This window comes from Talpa europaea (assembly GCF_964194135.1).
Source record: "Talpa europaea genome assembly, chromosome: 1".
NCBI lineage: Eukaryota > Metazoa > Chordata > Mammalia > Eulipotyphla > Talpidae > Talpa > Talpa europaea.
Genome location: NC_140073.1, coordinates 107,457,774 through 107,480,207, shown reverse-complemented (window position 1 = coordinate 107,480,207; position 22,434 = coordinate 107,457,774). Strand labels below are relative to the sequence as shown.

Genomic DNA, 22,434 nt, shown 5'->3' with positions numbered 1-22,434 from the left:
GGTTAAAGACTAAAAGAGTAAGAAGCTGATTTTACCAGCTGGGCTCTGGAACTCAGCCACAGATAATTTCCTGAGAAGGATTTTGAACACGAGCAGCACCCACTGGCCAAGGGCCCGGGCAGTCAAATTAAACAGTAGCTTAGTTAAAAGAGACACAGAGCTTAGACATGAGCAAGCTGCTTTGAGCTCCAGCACAATAATACTTACTAGCTTTTCTTGGAAAAATTTGGATGTGTGGGAGAAATACTCACTGTGAACAGGGGCCGTAGGGCAGAATTTTAAGAAAAATTAAGCCACAGGAAATAAAAGATGTTTCAAACGATGTTGAATACCAAGAATGTATCTGTTGTTTTAATAAGACCCTATGAATGAATATCCTTCAGAAGTTCATTCCCACATTATGTTGTCTACAGTGTCTTCAAATATCTCTATTCCACAACTAGGAAGCAGGCTGTGTGCAGAGGGTTTAGTTAATAGCTGCAGTGTGTAGAGAGCGAAAGTACTGGCAGCCAGCATGCACCATAAGCCTGTGCTGATGGCTGGAATGAAAGTCCTCCAGATGGTAGAAGAGTGGGGAGAAAACCACCAAGGACCTGTAGTGACAGCAAGATACAAAGGAGAAAGGCAAGAGCTAGGTCTCACTAATAAGAGGTGGCAACAGAGGAAATGGCCTTCCTTAATAAACCTGTGCTGATCATAATAATAAGCATGTCTGGTAGTGGCACAATACTATTTTGTGGACGAAACATCAATAAACCAGATGCACCAGGAACATGTAAAGATAATCTGATCAAGTGAAGAAGGGAGAGGTGCCAGAACCTAAACCAGCTATTAGTGTTGACTAGGAAAAAACATGTAATTAATTTGTAAACAGTATGCATAGAAATCAATTCTGTAAGCCCCGCTATAAAATTATCTTTTTTTCTAAGTAGGCATTTTCTACTCAGATGCAAGACCATTAAAACCATAAAAATGATAAACTTCAATCCTTGAAAATAACCTACTTCATAACTAGTAAAATAACAGTTACTTGATTTAAAACAATGAGGATTCTATGAGTCCACTTGGCTCACTGAAAAGACAGGTTGATGGATGAGAAAGCTCAAGGAAGAGGAGGGAGCTTGGTCACTTTTGGTATAGCAATGTTTGGCTAGGACTAGGCTCCTAAGAGTTAAGGACAGTTAGCCTTTGCTTATTAAGCTCTTGACTCTAGGTGGCACCCATAAGTAAAAGAAGAACTAATAAAATGGTAGAGATGGAAAAGGCTGACTATTCTTCTGTCAGGAGCAAGGCAAGACAAGACAATGCAAGAATTGTGTACACATCTAATCTAACAGTGAATGAAAGAGGACTTTACTTAGTAAGCTTGTGTTCTAATTTATTTCCACATTGCACAGCCTCAGAAAAATCTAATTTTTTCAACTACAAAGTGGGGAGAATATTCAAACCACCTACTTTGTTATACAAGTATTTTGTATGACTATTTGGGAAAAAAATACTTTTCAAAAGAAAAGAAAATACACAATATTCAGCCTTAAAAAGGAATGAAGTTCCAACATACACTACAACAAGGATGAATCCAAGAGTAATATACTAAATGAAATAAGCCAATCATGAAAGGCCAAAGGTGGCATGATTCCATCTACATGAGGGACCTAAAATAGTCTAACTCAAAGAAACAGAAAGTAGAGTGGAAGGTACCAGGGACTAAGGAGGAAAGGGAATGGTGAAATGCTATTTAACAGACACCATTTTAGTTCTGCAAAATAAGTTTTCCCGGAGGCAGGTTGCACAACAATATGAGTGTAAGTAACACTATCAAACTGTACACTTAAAAATGGCTAAGCTGAACTTTACATAATGTACATTCTGCTATAATTAAAGATTTAAATAATAAAAAAAAAGTAAAATGCAAAATGAGCCCAGCCCAGTACCTGGCACATAAGAGATAGTCAGTCTAAAAATACTTACTACAGGAAAGAAGGCTCCTCATGTAAGAGATGAAATCTAACAGGCATGCATCACTAAAAGATCCTTAAACATTTCCAGAAACCGATCCAGATGGTTTGTTGCAATAACCAAGGGAACCACAAATTATGGATGTGAGTTATCTGGTTTACCTAAAACCTAGTCTTGACCCTGATCATTCTTCTGAGACTCAGATGACATATACCACATTATGGCACATGCAACCACAGCACTCAGGAAAGACAGCTTTTGCCAGCCCTGTAAGCACTGCTGTAGGAGAGTGAGAGGCGCATACTTGCGGAAAGGGTACACAGGCTCCAGGGCCACAGACTCCTAAATGACTTTGCCACTTGGATACATACTGCAATTTTGCAGATTACTGGTCTGACCAAGAAGTTACAGATTATAGTACTGTGTTCCATCATAATACACAGCCCCATTTGCAAAGGAGTTTGGAAGGCTTCCATTAGTAAGTCAGAAGCCATACTTACTCATTCCCCCTAAATTTCTGATCACCACTGCAAGCAGGTACACTGGTAGTATAAAAGGTATAAATGAATATATCCTAGTCTTCACCGTCCAAGTGAGGGAGAATGACAGGTCATCATATTGTTAAAATACAATATGGTAAACGTCGAACACTTATAAAATAAACACAGAGGAAGAAGGGAAAACCTTGAGGGAACTGAAACCTTAAGGCTTCAAAGAAGAGGTTACATGGGCTAATCTTTATATATATATATATATATATATATATATATATATATATATCTCATATATTATTTATATTATATATATAAAAAGGTTATATACTGACTTACAAGTTATATACATTGGCTTATACTAGATATGATTGAAAGGCATAAGATCACACCTCTTCAGATATATGTTATCATATCACAACAGCAAGCTAACTCTCAGGTGGTAGGGGGGCAAGGATGACTATTAAGACAAGAGGACCTTCCTGGAGGTTACTGTACTAGGCAGATGCCTAATACTGCTATTTATGACTTGATATGTGGAATTCTGGACTAGACAGAATCTGAGGCAGAAGAGAAACCATGTGGGCATTCTTAGCACATAGATCACAGTTGGAAGTATATAAACTTGATTATCCAGGGAGATATTCAGGACCAGAGACCCTGGGACAAACAAATGTGGAAAGAATGAGACACTGGGAATGAGGCCAGCAAAGATGATCTAAATATGGGATTCTGGAGAAAATGGGATCATGGAAAAAAATTAGTAGTGATTATCCCAGAGTGCCAACTCTGTCTGCAAGTTGGTAGCATGAGAACTTGAATAAGTATATTTAACTTGTAGAAAGTCAAGATCATCCTCAGCAAAAGCTATTTCAGTGGAGAAGAGGGATGAAAACCACATTTCAGTTTACTTAGGAATGCTGTATGTTCATCACATATTTTGATACTAGATAATAATCCTTTACTTGGGGAAAAAAAACCGCATTCTGCAGGGCTGGAAAACTGACATTTTATTCTCTCCCAGGAATTACAAATAAAATTGTACTTCTTTATTTAATGAGGGGAACAGATGACTTACGAATCAGACTGAGAGAAAATTATGGCTGTTGGGTATCATTGCTTTATTTTTTATGGAAAAAAGAACACTAAGTTTTGGGGAAGAAAGAAGAGACCATGCAACAAAGTACAAAACAGCACAAACAAAAACAGAGAATATTCTGTAAAAATGCAGAGAGAAGCACTGGCCTAGTGCTGCAGGAAGAAGAGAGGTGAGGTGAGTATCTTTGAAACTCTATATTCATCTGCCACAGACCATTAAAGATGCGTGTCCACAGGTACTTTACAACATAACCCTCTTACCTTTCTTTTGATATCAGTGAACTGGGAAAACATTAAAGACCAATAAAATGACAGCTCCAGGAGATAATAGTAGTGAAGGTCAGTTGTGAGTGGCTGAGGACCAAAGAAAAAAAGCAAAGGTTAATAGTTCATAGGAAACCCAATTCTTCCCCAAACATCTCAAGCTCAGTGCTAAAGAATGACATGGTCTTACACCTCCACAAATTCCTGCCCCATTCTCTTTGTGGATAAGCCTCTGAAGGGTACATCTAACATAGTTTATTGGCGTTACTTTTTTTCACCTTTAATCCACAAAAAGGTCAATCAGTACGCACATCTGGTACCTAAGTCACTATTCAGTTTAACAGTAGCATCTGCAGAGCTTTGATATGAGTATCTGCAAGATTCCTTAAGTATCTGGAAAAAAATCTGCCACATAATTAAAAGAGTAACTTTGAACAACTGCTATGAGATTCCATAGCAAGGGGACAAAGGAGGTGGTGATGGAAAGGCAGGTACTACCTGGGTCACTGAGGCACAGTTTTGGTTCTGCATTAATTAGGGTTTTCTTGCTATTACGCAATGTTCAGGGCATTGCAAATTTCCAAAACAGATAATTCCAAACTATTTGTTAAGAGATCTGAGGGACGGGCCTCCCTGGGGGTGCAAGGGGTTAAGCATAGCACTGTGAAGCTATAATAGAAGCCTCTGCAGCAAGAGTTTGATCCCCCGCTGGCCAGGGAACTACCCACATGGTGCAGCAGACCTCTCCTGACTCTCCTGCTGCTCCCCTCAGCAGTGTACTTCAGTAGATCTACTTGTTCTGTTCCCCACTCTGTCTCTGGTGAATCCTCTCATCCCCCACACCTCTGATCTGTACCCCAGTTCTTGTGTGCATAAATAAATAGATCTTGAAAAAAAAAAAGAGATCTGAGGGACAAGAAAGCTTCCAAGAAATACCATGCGAGGCACATAGTCAGGAAATCTGAGAGAGAGCCCCAGCTCCACAGCATAGGAGTTAGGAAACTTGAACCTTAGTTTTACTTATTGTAAAAAGGAGGTGGTACCTGCTCCACCGGCCTCAGAGGCCCAGACACACAGTGTAATTCAAAAATATTTTGCACATAAACCCAGGAAAACAAAACAGATTCCAAAAATCCAGTTCAATGATCTTTTCTTACTTCTTTAGCTTTTATTTTTGTTTTTTGAGTTGTAAAGATATGTCTTGCTTTATCAGAATAAATGAAAGATCCTTGAAGCTTACCACACAAATGTATCCACAGCGCTACACATAAGGCCACGGTGTATTTGGTAAACACAATGTAATTCGGTAAATGCAATGCATTTCTGTGATGAGTTGTATATAGTGGCAGCACAACAAATGACTTTCACTCACAAGAAACTGATATTCACTTCATTACCAAGTTTATACATCAACATCAAGAAATATCTCACTGATATTTCTCTCTCTCTCTCTCTTTCTCTCTCTCTCTCTCTCACACACACACACACACACACACACACAAAAAAAAAAATATGATACTCTCCCACCAGAAATTCTAAACTCTGGCAATGATGTGCATCACAGTATTCAAACTTGGAATCCTCTTTCAATGACCATATTTCCCACTAAATTGTCCATTTAAATGTGAAGACATTCATGTGCAAGGATGGGTATTCAGGTCAGACGTAAGGCAGCAATGAAGTCTAGAGAATAGGACACTGGCTCAGGAGGTTTGTGGGTCATGGTGGAATTTCAGTTTTAATGCAATTCCCTTACTCTCTATGCCACCACCTGGAACAACGCCGCCATGGGTTATAGGAACAAGTGAGAGCACATCAAGAAACCGCAGAGTTCAGAAGTGAGCATCATAATTACCCCACTTGTGAAAGTTGGGTAAGTTGACCCATGTTAACCCCTCTGACTCCCGTAAAAATCCTGTAAAATTAGCACCACCATTTTCTAGATCATGTAGTTGATAGGAAATTGCTGTGGTTAATTCTCAGGTCTCACAACTAGTGAGGACCTGTGATCACCACACTAGAGCTTCCCATTCCCATTTGCTCTTTTAGACACAACTGCAAGATCCAACTGCACACTACTTTATACTAAAAACATACACACACAAAACATTACATAATGTAATAAACAATGTACATACTCATACACAAGGAACAGTTGTCCTTAAAAAAACTGAAATAGGTCATTCTTCTTTCATCTAAGAATCTGTTTAGATATTTAATATGTATGCTAAAGATGTAATATGTTTCACCAGTGTGCCCCATTTTCAAAAGTGCTCTACTATAGGGCTTGAGACTGACTCTGAATTGCAGCCTGTACATTTCATGTATACATTATTACATTTTTCCCCTACACACACAAAGAAGGCAGCAAACTTTTTGTTCATATTAGAATATGGAGTTTAATCAAAGATGATCACAGTTCCCGCAAGTTATCATGAATTGGTCATAGCTTTTGGAACCCCAATGGTGACCTATTCATTGACAAGCAATAGGAGATACTCTTGATCTGAATCCTCATATATCTATCTTTCCCTCTCTACTAATTGATGCTCCCTATTTTTAAACATAACCGTGTCTACCGGACCCTCAATTTTTCATCTTGAATCTACAGTTCCCTCTGAAACAGTCTGCAACTATATTTTGAGCCACTGCCCTAGCAACTAATTTTCTCAGAAATAAGCATTTTGTCAGATGCAGACATAAATGTGAAAGTTATTTCAGACTACATTATAGTTATGAAGAAGCGTGGGTATTACATTTCATATGGCATTTGTCTCAATGTCGTTCACAGGACAGAATTTACCTCATAAATGCTGAGCCTTAGAGCAGCTGCCACACTAACATATGAGTTAAGGTTTCTAGAAGGCTTTGATGTACTTTTAAAAATAGAATTCTAAAGATATATATGGCTTGTTCCACTCAATATACTATTATGGGGCACAAAGAGAGCTGTAAGTGACAACGTTCTGAGTATTTAAGTTAGTCAAACAGCAGCTGGACCTGAGAATTACAGCTGAGTACATGGCAACGGGTTTCAAGATTGCAGACACCCGGATGTTCAGCTCTAGCCATGTCATGTTGCTCATAGACAGGTCTTTTCTAATCTGAGTAAAGGATGCAGAAGCTATGCAAACTGGAATTTCTTTTTTTTTTTTTAAGATTTATTTATGCATACAAAAGCTGGGGTATGAGCCAGAGGTTCAAAGGATTCACCAGAGACACGGGGTGGGGGCAGGACAGGCAGATCTACTGAAATACACTGCTGAGGGGAGCAGCAGGTGAGACAGGAGAGGTCTGCTGCGCCATGTGGGTAGTTCCCTGGCCAGGGATCGAACTTGTGCAGCAGTGGCTGCAGATCACTTCGTTGGTTGCATCTTAACCCCTTGCGCCACCAGGGAGGCCCCAAACTGAAATTTCATTTCACCATGGCCTTAGCCTCAAGCATGCATCCCAAGAAGCATCTAAAGCCAGTCCTGCCCCTGTGGTGACCCTGTGTATAATAGAGGGGTGCATGTCTGCTTCCACTCACCATCTCACATCAAAAGGTCAAGTGACTCTAAAAAGACAACTCAAAAGAATTCCAATGAGATCCAATAAATTCGAGTTGTTTATAATAACATGTTTCCCTTTATTTAGTTAAATCTGTTCTTTTATATAGCATCTCTCAAATAAAAGAGAAATTCTAGAATTTTTTTTGTGAGAAATTTCTAGAAAAGCCCAGGTTTGATATTCAAATAGTAACTCATCTTGGGACCATATGTAACACGATAATATTACTGAATTCATGGTCAGAGGCAAAAGTATGGCAGTGGGCAAGCATCTGAAACGCTCCCTTCTTGGGACTATTATATATAACAGTAGTGTAAAAGGAAATGGTGCTTGATCAATATATTTAAGGGCTGCTCCTAAGTCACCAAGTGAACTAAATTCACCATGTCCACTCTAGTCCCACACTTGGGTTTTGCCCACTAGCTGTCAGCACGGGCCCAGGTTGTTACGAGGACACAGGCTTGCCACCTTAAAGTAGATCAGCTATAGAAACAAGAACCAACCACATGTTGAACTGACCGTATCTTACTCTTCTGTAAATGTACCTTCCACACTTACTCCATCTGCTAAAACAATTCAGCTTTCATTCTGAACACTGAAAATATAAACTACTTCCCTCGATAGGCTATGTTCAGCATCAAATAAGGGACAGGGGGCCAAAAAGCAACGCAGCTATCCACTTGCTGGGACCTGCCTAGACCCATGAATTAGACCAAAGGAAGAAACTCTGTGTATAATGTCACGTACACACAGTAATGTCTCCTTACCTGGTAGGGGTAGTTGTACCAGCAATGCCTTGTATTCCACAACCAGGGGGTCTGAAAAAAATGACAAGGAAATATATTTGACATGTTTTGAAAGTGAAGCAGGAGGGCAAAGGGATGCTTAGGCCAGGATCTTGATTCCCTCTTCCTGAATATTTTGGTATTTCAATATTCTACTGGTGTAACAGCTGAAGGATTTAAAACAATTAGGATGTTAAAGCAACTAGTATTCCAGTGTATATTTTCTCTACATAATCTTCTAAATTCAACTGGAACAGAGTTCAGCTGTTTTTTTTTTTTTTTTTTTTTTTTTTAGATTTTACTGGTCACATAGATACATTCCTTCTCCCTAATCAGCCTCAACAGCAGAGCCCTCCACAGGTCTTACCAAAATGAGATGTAAATCATCAGGCTTACTACTATCAATAAACAATACTGACAATTGGTACGAACTACCTCAAAACACACCCACCCAGTGTTTACAAAGCAACACTATTATGCAAGGGTTTCATGTTTTTACTAGGCTAAGGGTCAGGTATACTTCTGAAATGAAGTCTCAATTCAGCTCAGACTGATTCCACGCCTAAGGGAACGAACCCTCCCAGCAGACTCCACCTCTGACTCATGGTCAAGGTCTTTTAAAGACAAAACAATCTTAATTTGACAATTCCTTACCTTACATCATAGAAACAGAACATCTAAGGGTACACACAGATTCCAAACATTTACCATTTACAACAAATGGGGATGGGCTGCTAGGGTCTTAAACAGAGATCTGAGCCATCCAATAATACCGTGCAAACTTTCATATTTTTGCATTAACGTTACAATTCTTTTGCACCCTGATCTACAGCTAATCAATGGCATATATCGGCATATATCTATAAACATTTGATATATATCTTTCTTACTATTAAGGAGAATAATAGGTTGGTCAATCCAACCCATGTATGTGTGTTTATGGATCTCAAAATGGTATCATCATTGAAAGATAAATGTCAGGTATATTTGTACTGACCTAACCTACATACCTTGTCCTAGACCTTATAAGATTAAAAAGTTGCTATCTGCAGCAGGATAATCAGTTGTTTTCCTGAAAGCCACACAGATATCCTTTCACTCCACATCACCCTTATCACTCCTGCACCAATGAGGATGAGGCTGATGACATTAGCTAATAATTGTTGAGACCTCCTTATATTCATATACTTTTCTTGAGGGTGTTTTCTCCATTTTCTATTTATTTAACCAATTAAAAAATTGTTTACCTTTCAACTATCCTCTACACTTTTAAAGGCTATTACACACATGAACTCATTTAACCTTTACAGTAGCTAGTACTATTTGGCTTGTTCTATGGATAAGTAAATTGAGGCTCTGACTCTTTAAATAACTCCACAGGCTAAATAGCAGGACAGTGCCAGAGCTGGGAAGCAAACTCAAACACAAATGTAACCACTGTGTACACTGCAAAAGGGAACCAGACTTCAGTTTAGGGAATCAGTGTGAGGAAAAGTCCCTCCCTACCCTAAACCTAAACATGTTCAGGAATCTTGACAACCCCCTTTCATTCATGCACTACTGATTCACTTTCCTTTTGTCTTGATTTTGCCATATGTTGCCTGTTTAATACTGCAGGCATCATGTCATCACACTGCACTTAAAAACTCACTGCATGTCTGTCTCCTCTGCAGTATCAATATTCACTCCTGTACTACCTCCCAGGGAATTGTGAGGCTCCAATGAGATAGCATGAATAAAAATGCCTCAGAGACTTCAAAAGTTTAATGGCATTGTCTTGCATTTATATCAACAACATGTGTCCACTGAGAAAAATATGTGAAGTACAGGAAATTCAATTGTCATTACTGTGAACATTTTTACATACAGTCCATTTTGGCCTTTTTTTCCCTATGTACTATAGATATAAATATAGATAAAGACATTTATTTTTAAACACATATGCATTAAAAATGCATGCATAATTTTTAAATGTGGCCCAACACACCAAAATCTATTTTAAATACAACACAAATGTTATCTTTCTCTCTGATGAAACTGTTTATTAGCTCCACAATTAGTTGAAAGGCTCCAAGGGGAAGACACGTCATATGCATATGTTTATCCCCCCAGCATCTATGCTCAAGTTGACAGTTAAGCATTAATTTACTGAATGCTAATGAAAGAAATACAAAATTAAATGCAAGGCCTATAATAAATCTCCAATTATTCTTCTGAGTCTATCAGGACATGTGTGTGCTTGCCTCTAAAGGCACGGGGGGAATCTCTCCCACTGTTGCCATCCCTTCTAGTTATAGGCATGTGAGCAAAGGTATGACTCCAGTGACCCAGAAAAACCCATCATTAGAGCCTCCGTTCCACTGTGAGCTTCTTGGCTCATTGGATTTCTGCTGACATCCAGCCTGTTCCCCATGTGCTTCTAGATGGCAACACCTAGATTATGTCTATTACATGCTGACACCTAAGTGACCTGTGGAAAGAGTAGGTAAGTTTTTGTTACCTGAAACAGATGCAAAGGCCAAGACATTTTGAATTTGATGGAGATACCAGGGCCCTAGCTTAGCCTGCAAGTTTACTTGCCAAACACTTTAATAACTTCTTTCACGTAAACTGCATGTTCACATATACCTCTTATTTTGACAACACTAGATACTTAAGTCACCTGCTATATGCACACTACGATCTTCCAGGATCTCATAACCCCAAAATCTGAAGAGACAGATAGAATAAATACTATCTTTCCCAATTTAAAGATAAGAAAATGTCATTCCATGAGAAGATGATTTTCATTTTTTATAGTTCAACACTGGTATCTAGAATCTGGGATGCTTGTATTTTAACACATGCTTAACTTCAGTGTGAGTTAATACCACGAAGCTAAGTTTTTCTCATTTAATCAATGTTTCCATTTTCATTATTAGATGTATTTTTCAGAATCATTTCCACATTCATCTGATGTCAAAATCTACATATTCCATCAAATTAAAGGATAGTAATATAATTAAGAACATAGAAGGCGGAAATGTTTAGATGTCTAAAAAGAATTGTGGTGATTTAAAAAACTACCCCAGGACTCCTCTGTTTATAAGGGTGGGCTTAGCAGTTCCTTAAATTAAAAAAAAAAAAAAAAAAAACACAACAAAACTCTGTCTCTAGACAGTGCATGATGATTCACATGCATTTTCTGGAAACACATATGCCTCTTTCACATGACATTACAATATCAGGTAAAATGTGATCAAGGCTGGAAAACTGTTAAAAACCTAAGATCCTCAAGTCTTGTCATTCCAATAATTTATGATTTACCTTATTCCCCTTTACACAGGTACATGCACATAATGTTACAAAGCACTTTATAGATTTTAAAGTATTTTATATATATTGTATCATCTGATTCTTACAACTTTGTAAGTGCTCAAGCTAACACAGCAGCAGATGCTAAAAAAGGCAACATGTTGAAGCAGAACTTCTCAAATTGTTAAGATACAGGTTCTGATTCAGTAGGTCTAACTTGGGGTTGAAATTCTACAGCTTTACCAAGCTTCTAGTTGATGCTAATGCTGCTGGACCATGGACTACACTTTGAGTAGTAAGGTACTAGGGAAAAGTAAGACAGAATAGCCTATCTTTTTAATATTAACTATGTATGATGTACCTTTTTAGGCACTTTGTTATAATATTCATAATTCAATGAATGAATGAATGTTTAGAATAAATTTTTACAATAACCATTTGAGGCATAAATTGCTAGTAAAACAATATTTAGCTAAATACAATGCTGTTCAGTCTCTTTATTTGACAAAACCAAACATCTAAGCTCTGGTGGAAGGGATGGGAGAATTTACTTGTGTCACTTTGGGACAGTCAACATGAGTGAGTTCCTCTGACCCCCTTCTCCATTGCCATGAGAATAGGTAATTAGTCACCTTTGACTCAGATCAATGTTTCTGTTGAGCTTCGTGTCAAAAACCTTCTATTATTCCTGGTCTCTTACCTCTGAATTGTACATAATAGGTAAGTTCTTATGACATATGCATATGTACACATGTGTGTGCACACATATATACACACAAATATCCACATACACAGATATATTTAATTACACAGTAGCACAGACTGTATTCTCAGTAATACACGCAATGCTGTATCATTAATTATTTCACAGACAAAGGCACAATCTCAAAGAAGTAACCTAAAGAGCTGAAGGCTATCGGGCTCATAGAGAGAAAACTGAGATTCAAATATAGGCCAATCAGATTCTTCCATTATCCCTGCCCCAAGATACTCTGCATGTACAAAGAATGGGTTATGAAAGAAGATCATAGGCCTTGGAAATAGATCACCCAAATGAATTATTATATAAGAAACTGAATTTCAGGGTTAAAAAGGGTCTCTAAATCCTGTTTAATTTAGTAAAGAACCCACATGTCCAGATGGGTAATTATTTTTCTCATAGTTAAAGAGCTTCACAGTTATCAATCACTGACAAAATTCTTCAGGTTTATTTCCTGCTTTTATTAGTGATCAAAAGAAGTTATAGCCACATTTTTGATAAGATCTTTAGGAAGGGATTAAGGTAAAATGAGGTCTTATCGGTAGGGCCCTAAGCTGACAGGATGGTGCACTCAGGTGCACTCAGAAAGAGATCAGGAAAAATAGGAGGAGGAATAGGAAGGAAGGGGGAAAAATAGAAAGGAAGATGGGGAGAAAGGTAGGAATTCCCCATAATCTCCAAGAAAGGTCATGTGAGAACTGCAACAAGAAGATGCCCCTCAGGGCCAGTGTGTGTAAGTGTGTAGTGTATATTGTGTGTGTATAGTGTATATTGTGTGTGAGTATCTATAAATACACATACTATTTTCAAGAATCCATAGGTACCTATGGCTGAATAAATAGTAGTTCCTTTACAAGAATAATGATTTTGGTTTAACAAAAGAACATGACCCATATCAAGTATTAAAGACGTGTTGTTTTCTCATCAAAGATGTGGAGGCTGTGTATGTCTTTACCCAAAGTCAGAATCTTACAGGCAAAATTTCATTTTTCACTATTTCCACCTGATAGCCTACAAGGCTTTCACAAAGCCCACCTCAGTAAATGAACAGTCAAGAAATATAGTCAGAGGCATGCTGGCCTCTGCATAGCTTAAGTTCTAAGTATACAGATCCTTGGATGTTTAAAAATGACAGATAAATAAATCCCTGAACACTGAAATTACTTTCACTAAAACTATCCTGAAAACATTTTCATTGAGTTATGCTTAAACCTTATACTTTTTTGACTTACACTCAAAATTTATTGTAAGAAATAAACATGAGGGAAAAAATGCTTCCATGTCTACAATTATAATGGGAAGGTTACCCAAAGTCCAATATGAGTTTGACATAATATTTTTCTTTTAAAAGTTTGTACAAGGGGAAAAAAACACTTCCCTTCTTTGAACGCTTATTAGCATGTTCTCTCTTACCAAGTGAGAACTATCACCTCATTGTTATCTTTTTACCTTGGCTTGGGGAAGTTGAAATCTAAATTTAAAGCTCAGTAAAAAAAGCTGTGTTTGTCTCAACATCTTTGCTTATTTTTCTTCTTTTGTGCAATTTTTTGATATCAATCTATATTTAGAAAGCTATGTGCTGTTTCATTCCTTTTAGAGACATTTAACTATATGACTGAAATGAATGTAAATCAATCCATTTGAAATGATAACCTACAGTTTCAATACATGTTGTAAAGTAATTCAGAATGCAAAGAAATAGTCCTAGCTCTGTGAGTTTAAATATTGATAAATGAATTGTCTTTTGGGTGAAAAGAAGGTAGCAGAAGTCTCTCAGCTTGAAGATTTGCTGGTCAGTGTTGCACAACCTGAGTGCTCCCCAGATGCAAGAGGTAGCCTTTCCTTCTTTCCTGGGTCACTAGATACATGACTATAAATCTACAAAGCAGAGTGTGACTCCTCCCTAGAGGCTCCTGGCATCTGCATTAGCTTTAAAAGCTCTCATGTGCAAATGCAATTTGGACTTGACCCCGTGGTATTATATAAAGACAGTGGCCTCTCACATTGATCTGGGTTTAAGAAAGATGCTAGTCCTCTAGACCTGGTTGAGCCCATGCCTTCAGCACATTCAGCAATCAATTTAAAGAGTAATTTGCAGATCTGCCAAGCTTATATAGAGGAGTTCCTTGGAGATGGGCTGGAGGACACAGGGTCTCTATCACGGTTTAATAGTTTGAAACAAAGAGAAGGGAAATGTGAGCAGCATTTTGATGCCTTCCAAAAACCTTTTGGCCAGCGGTTCTCAACTTTCTGCCTCTGTTTAGCTGAGGGACTCCACACTTAACAGTGACTGCAGCTGTGTTTCTCCAGACTGAGAAACAGGACATCTAAAAAGTCCTCTGTCTGTCTGTTGGTTAGGATGTGGGTTCTTTTCTATGTCCAGTGAGAGTAACTGCAAAGTAGAATGAGCTTATTGATTACATATTTAGAACAGAAATTGTGGGATAAAGGAATCACATGAATGAAAGAGAAGAAAATGAGGTGAAAAAAACTACAGGGAAAGGAAAATGGTGAGAATGTCAACACAGGGAGAAAGAGACACAGACCAACGTGAAAGTCCAGGCCAGTGTGGAAATGAAACCAATGAGAATAACTATTAAGAAGCACAAAATTAATCAATAGGTAACATAGAGAAGTTATTTATAAAACATGACAAAGGATTAGCAGCCCTAATATGCAAAGAACCCACAAAATTTGATTAAAATGTTTAAAAGCCCAGTGAGAAGAGACAAAAAGGCAATGGATTAAACAAAATAAAATCAACAAAATGTAACCAAAATGTATGACAAAAAATACAGGTTAAAACTAGACAAAAGTTTTTACCTGAGTCTGGCAAACATTTAAAGAGGTTAATACCTACAAGTCAATAATGTAATAGGAAGAAGATACTCTGCAAATTGGAATAACAATTCTAAAGAGTAATTTGGCCTTTAAAATCTGCATGTATTATAATTATAAGATGTATTATAAAAAAACTAGACTCATAGAAGGGATTTGTACATGGATATCCATCACAATTCCTTTTCTAATTATTTTTTTCCCGTGACACAATGGCAGCATTCAATCTGAAATCTTGATTCTTTCACCAAAATTTATGCTTTTGCCAATTTTAGTAATGAGAAATTAAAGTAAATCTAAATGTTCAATAATGTGACACGGTATGTTCTGAATTGAGATTCTGCGGGAGCTGACTCTGAGATGAGGACATGGATACAGGCTCTTTATTTGAATAGTGGTGATCCCAGGAAACAGAACTGGAAAAATGGAGAAAGTGAGATAGATGAGGAGAAATTCCAATATGGTTTTCAGGATGGAGCTAGTCCTACTGCAGGCAGTGCATCTGGATTCCATTGGGTTCTTCTGCAGACCTACACAGCACACACCACACAGCTGTCCTGACACGAGACCAGGGCCTGGGGCATTAAGCATTCATCCTCACTTGAGAGTTGCAGTATGAGCCCGTCTCCTATTTCCAGTTTGTACTGTCCTGTGTGGGGTGAGCTTTGCAGCTGTGGAGAAAGCAGAGCCAGGTATGGCTCCGCTTGTATGTGAGGTGGACACTGGACAGGGGCTAGAAATGACCCTCACAGCTACACTGTTATCAGAGGACATAACAGGCATGTTCAGATTTTAAGATAAAATCAAACTATAAGCAAAATACACCATGTACCTTATATGTAAAGTATACACACATACACACATGACTGGCAGTATGTTTACCAAAAGTTACTAAGAGAATTTTTTGGATTACAGAAGGCAGTTCATGTACATGTTTTTAGTGATGGTGGAATATTAGTAATTGTTTTCCACTGCAGAATTCTTGTCTCTTCTAAATTCTAAAGTCTGTATTTTATGTGTAGTAAGCACAGATTGGTTTTATACTAAGAAAAGTTATTTTCAAACATCTGGCATGTAAGTGGCTATATCACAGAAGGCACTAACATAGTGGCACTAACATAGTACTAACATAGTTTACACTTTGATATTATAAAGACATATGTGGCCTGAATCAAGATAGGCAAAGACAGAACTGGTCTGTCTAGGATAAAATTTGGGGTTCCCCAGCAATGAAAATAAAGTGGAAGACAAAAATTTACCTCTTACATGCACCATAGATAATGTAATAACAGAATGCCAGAATTTATAGAATAACATCACTGCCAGTTTCATATTTATTTTAGTATATACTGCACTTTAGCACTCTCCTGAGTATCTCTCTACAGCTTGTAAACATTTCCCAAAAGTCTCTATTTGCACTCATGCTGCTCTCTAGAAATGATATTTTAATAAGTATATTTTAAAAAGTACATGTCTTCATCTAGTTTCAAATTTATTTATTTATTTTTTTGAGGTAACTTTGGTTTATTACCTATAGGTCTCAGGTGCACATCATTATAAATGAACATCTGTACATACTAGATTATGTTCACCACTACATGTCTAATTCCAGGTCTCATAAAAAGCACTTTTGCTCTACAATTTTTGCAACATTTATAGTATAATAGTACATTGCCATCCTCAAATTAGTCAATAATTTTATTAACTTTAAACTAAATATTACTATGTGAAATAGCTGCCTTGAGAGTATTTACATGTTGACAGTGATATTTTAACTATAAACAAATCACTAAAAATTCTTAATTCTCAATGGGGGGGAAATAATCACATCAGCAAATAACAGGAAATAAACCTTACATTCATTACAGAGATTATCATTCATTTTACCACCCACTCCACCCACTCTCACCTTGGACAATCCTCATCATCCTCTTCCTTCTTTCTTTTTTTATGCCTGTAAGAACTAGGGTGTAGGCCAGAGGTGGGGGAGGAGGGTGAGAGGATTCACCAGAGATAGAGTGGGGAGCAGAACAAGCAGACTGACATACACTGCTGAGGGAGCAATGGGTGAGACAGGAGAGGTCTGCTGCACCATGTGGGTCACCTCCCTGGCCTGGGATCGAACTGGTGTTTCAGTAGCTGCAGATAGCTTCATAATGCTGAAGCTTAACCCCTTGATCCATCAGGGAGGCCCCCTCTTTCTTATTTCTAAGCCAATTTGTATAGGCCCTAACTTCTAGCTGATGTTTTTTACTCTTTTCATTCATTCATGTTCAAGTACTGGGTGGCAACCATGAATCAATCAGGCACTCTACTAGGCAAGAGGATACAACAGACACATTCTCCCTTCTCAGGAAGCTTCCCAGCTCCTGGGTAACAGACAATTACAGGCTACAGAAAGGGTAAGCACAGGAGGCAGAGGAGCAGTGCATAAAAGACATGGCCCAGGCCTGGAGGGTGAGGTGGGAGGGGAAGGCTCAATGAGGTGCCAGGGTAGGGGAAGCCAGAGGGACAAGCAGACGGTAAAAAGAAACTGCTGACAGAAGGAAGAACATGGACCTCCTTATCTTTTAGGAACCACGTTATATTTCCAACAACATCATTTTTCTAATCAGCCTTTTCTTTGCATTATTTCTCCAGAAGATTGAAAAAAAGTGTAAAGCTTCTTCCTCATTTCCATCTGAGAAGATGAAATACCCTTGCCTGGCTGGCCAGGCTCCTGCGGGTTGGCTGTCTGCTGTGACTGAGATTAAGTCCCCTCCTAATAAGCAGCCACTGCTTTCTCTGGGCCAAACACCTTGCTGTGTGTGTCCCCTGGCTCCCATCGCCATGCCCTGACCACTCAAGCATGTCCGGCATGCCAGCTCTACCCCTCTGCTACCCTGCATCTTGATCAGTCTTCCAGGGGTTAGTCCATTGGCCTTTGCCTCAAAATCATTTCGCACCTAAACCTTTTGTGGGTCTTCCTCTCCACTAAGCTTCAGTTTCTTTGAAAAGTGTTTAGTTCAAGAATTAGTTCTCACTGTTAAAAAAAAAGTACCTATCATATATATACACAATGGGATATTACTCAGCAATCAAAAAAGATAAACTCATGCAATTTGCAGCAACATGGATGGAGCTGGAAGGGATCAAGCTCCGTGAAATAAGCCACAAAGAAAAAGAAAAATACCGGATGGTCTCACTCCTAGCAGGAATTTAGAAAACCTAAGTAAGGGACCAGGAAAAAGACTAATTATAATAAAGCAAAAATCAAAATTAATAAGCAACTGTAAACCACAGACACACTACGGGGGGAGAGAGGGGGAAGAGGGATTAGGGTTAAAATAAGGGGGGTGGGAATTGTATGGGGAATATAACCAAGATGAAAATGCATACATTGTGCAAAAATGAAAAATGATGTAAAAAATAAATAAAATGAAAAATAAAAGTACCTATTAGCAGATAAACTGACAGAGCAAAATAACTGTAAACCAGTCGACAGTGATGACAAAAACTGAGGTTCTCAGGTTAGGATGGGAGGGGAAGGAGAAAGGAGTATAAGGGATGGTGGTGAGGACAAGAAATTATCAAATAAAGTGGCTCTTATATGTCCCTGTGGTTTTGTGTTTTTTTTTTTTAATATTGGTTTTCCAATCAACTGACAACTTTTAAAGTGAGTTCTAAGCAAAGCACATAGAAGCCACAGCAAGCTATAAGGATATTGCTCATGAATAAGGGTAATGTGCATCAGCAAAAAGCAACAAGTGAGCTTCTTTGTGACGTTGGCACAAGGCTGATGCCCTTGTCACTGTGGAAGCCTGTGTGAGATGCTCAACTCACACATGCTTTAAAGAGAATAGACGGTGGTGACCGAGGATTACACTCAAGCTTCTCCCAACCACGGCCTAGTGACACGAGTCATTCATCTCTCTACACAATATTTTCAAATTAAATTACTGCTTTTCATGAATGAGACATAGTTTTGTGAAGTAGAAACAGACCAAATGTGGGAGCTGGAGCCAGATAAGAGAGAGAAGAGGCAGAATTTAAGATCCCCTTGATGGGGCCTCCCTGGTGGCGCAAGAGGTTAAGACGCAACCTATGAAGCTATCCGCAGCCTCTGCAGCACAAGTTCAATCTCCCAGCCAGGGAGATACCCACATGGTGCAGCAGACCTCTCCTGACTCCTCCACTGCTCCCTTCAGCACAGTGTGTTTCAGCTGATCCACCGGTTTAGTTCCCCACTCTGTCTCTGGCAAGTCCTCTCGCCCACCTCCCCCCAGTCCCCGCACCTCTGGCCTGTGCCCTGTTTCTTATAGGCATAGGTGGATGGATCTTAAAAAAAAAAAATCCCGATCCAATTCTGGGAGGGGGCGGAGCAACATGGCGGCCAGGAGATGCTGCGAGTAAGATCTCCCATTAAAAAAAGTTAATAGGGAGGAAAAGCGGCAGGTCCCAGTGAGAAGTGGGACACGGAAGATAAACGGGTGACGCCAGCAAACTGCCCGAAGAAGAAAGTGGCCATAAAAGAGGACCAGAAGGGAGGGAAGCGCAGAACCCTGCTCCCCTCCCCCACCCACAGAGTCGGCACTCTCCGACCGGCAGAGAGGAGGGAAACAACAAACTAAAACGGCCAACAAGAACAAAGGACGCAGCAAGCGGGACTGTGAGTGGAAAGGAACTATTTCAGCCACCACACCCCGTGAACGGGAGCTGAGGCGAACCCTGCAGGATCCGCCGCGGCGGTAAGCGAATGGCTCCGGGTGCCATTAGAGAAGAACAAAGACCCCGGGAGACGCGCACACAGCCCGGGCTGCCTGTAAGCTTGCGCGGAAAAGCAGCGCGCTGGGCGCGCTTGAAAAGCAAGTGCAGACCTGGATCGTGGCTGCCCAGGTACCCGCGCCTGCGACCTAGGCTTGCGGGGAGACGCGCGGAGGTCCTCACTGAGGTGAAGGTCCCTCCCTGAGTAAGCAGGAACCAGGCGCCCAGGCACGGGAGCGGTGCAAAAGGCGCCATTCCCGCGCCACTGAACTGGGCTACAGCCCGTGTCCTGGAACTGAGGGCTTTGAACTGAGACCCGGGGCACGAAAATTCGGGGCGTGGGTTCTCCACGACGGTGGGGCACAAGGCAGACACAGCACCCCAAAGCTGTTGAGGTGTACCCTACCATTCCCGCTCTGTTCCCTGTCCCACAGGGTGGGGGGAGGCGAAAAACAGCCCCCCAAGGACAATAGGAGAGATCTCAGGGGCCACCTAGCGACCAGGAAAAAAAGTCACTAACACCCCATACAACAGGAAATTTCTTAAGACTGCTTGAAAAGGGCAGAAGGCTTCTGGAGGACCCAGTGGACAGCCGGGAAGTTAGCCCACGCCAGGCCCCTTCCGACCAGCAGTCTGAGCCCACTGAGGGAGCAGGCACCCACGTCCGGGGCAGACCGGGTGCGCAGAAGAGTGTGCCTGAAACCGGAGGCGCAGGGACTGCATCCCGCTTCGCCATTTTAGAACAGGGACATTTCTTCAGTAAAAACTGCCTAAAACCAGCAGAAAGCTCCCCCAGAAGACAGAGATGGCTCCTGGAAGAGCCAGAGGGGAGCGGAGAAGTTCACCCAAGATGCCAGTCAGTCCAAGCAACACAGTGTCCCAACGCATACGACAAATTAGAAAACAGACAGCAGGGAGTAGAAGAACCACACGCAACCTAACAACTCCTCAGGAAAGAAGCACACCACAAAAAGAAAACCACTCCCCAGATTGCAACAACAGCAACTTGGAAGAACTTCTGAGCCTTCCAGAAAGAGAATTTAAAATTGCCATGATTGGGCCTTCCCGGTGGCGCAGCGGTTGAGCGCTGGGTTGCGAAGCTGCCCGCGGCCTCTGCGGCGCCGGTTCGATCCCCGGCTGCTCCCCGGCCACCGGAGGAGGGTCCCGCATGGCGCGCAGACCTCTCCTGCCGCCCGCTGCTCCCCTCAGCAGTGTACTTCGGTCCTTCTGCCTGCTCTGCTCCCCGCTTGGCTCTGGTGAGTTCTCTCACCCTCCCGTGCTTCTGACTGTACCCAGTGCTTGTATAAACAAAAAAAAACAAACAAATAAAATTAAAAAAAAATAAAATAAAATAAAATTGCCATGATTAAAAAAGTGATAGATCAGAAGAAGGAAATTGAGTCCCTAAAGAGGGAAGTAAAAGAAATGCAGGAGATCAAAGAATTAATGGAGGAACTAAAGAACTCTGGGAAAAGCAATGAAAGCAGAATAGGTGAAATGGAAGAGCGAATAAGTACTCTTGAAGACACAGAAATAAAAAGAACCAAAACAGAAAAGGAAAGAGAAGTACGAAGGAAAAAGAATGAAGAAAGACTTCGGGAACTATCTGACTCCATGAGGAAAGGAAATATAAGAGTTATAGGAATTCCAGAAGGAGAGGAGAGAGATGTAGGAACAGAGAAAATATTCATGGATATAATTGAAGAGAACTTCCCAAATGCGAAGAAGGAGCTGAAAATTGATATACAAGAAGCAAGAAGAACACCAAACTTCCACGACGAAAGGAAAAACACAGCAAGACACATAATAGTAAAGCTCCCAAGAATCCAGGACAAAGAAAAAATAATGAAGCTGACAAGAGGGAAGAAACAGATAACATTCAAAGGAAAACCAATCAGGCTGACATCAGACTTCTCTGAAGAAACACTACGGGCAAGGAGAGAGTGGAGGGACATAGTCAACAGACTCCAAGAAAACAGATGCCAACCAAGAATACTCTATCCCGCAAAGCTCTCTTTCCTCCATGAAGAAAGAATATGGACCTTCCCAGACAAAGAGAAACTCCGGAATTTCATTACGACTAAACCCCCACTCCAAAAAATACTACGGAATCCTAAAGCCAGAATCTCAGAGGGACGAATAACAATGAAAGAAGACCAAAAAAAAAAAAAAGTTATTAAAAGAATAAATAAATAAAATCAAAGGAAAGACAAACATAATGGCAAATACAGATGCTAACATATCAATATTAACTCTAAATGTAAATGGACTAAACACTTTAATAAAAAGACACAGAGTTGCAGCCTGGATTAAGAAACAAAACCCAACCTTTTGCTGTCTCCAGGAAACACATTTAGCTACAAAAGATAAAAATAGGCTCAAAGTCAAAGGATGGAAAACAATCCTACAAGCAAATGGGCCAAAAAAGAAAGCAGGAACAGCTATACTTATATCAGATAAAACAGACTTCAAACTCAAAAAAATAAAAAGAGACCCCAATGGTCACTACATTATGATTAAGGGGACAATACTTCAAGAAGAAATAACACTCATTAACATATACTCACCAAACGAAAGAGCACCAAAATATATCAGACAACTGTTGTCCTCTCTGAAAACAGACATCAGAGAAAACACATACGTAGTGGGAGAC

At 39.9% G+C, this 22,434-nt stretch overlaps 1 protein-coding gene across 2 annotated transcripts in view; it reads right to left on the bottom strand.

The window, feature by feature from the left end:
- CERS6 (ceramide synthase 6) overlaps positions 1-22,434 on the bottom strand; it is a 258,769-nt gene that overhangs the window by 60,670 nt on the left and 175,665 nt on the right. For both annotated transcript variants that reach the window (XM_084251563.1, XM_084251564.1), the window contains exons 5-6: positions 8,129-8,179; positions 3,810-3,902 (exon numbers count right to left, since the gene is read on the bottom strand). In XM_084251563.1, coding sequence (XP_084107689.1) covers positions 3,810-3,902; positions 8,129-8,179 — 144 coding nt within the window. The remainder of the gene's footprint in view (positions 1-3,809; positions 3,903-8,128; positions 8,180-22,434) is intronic.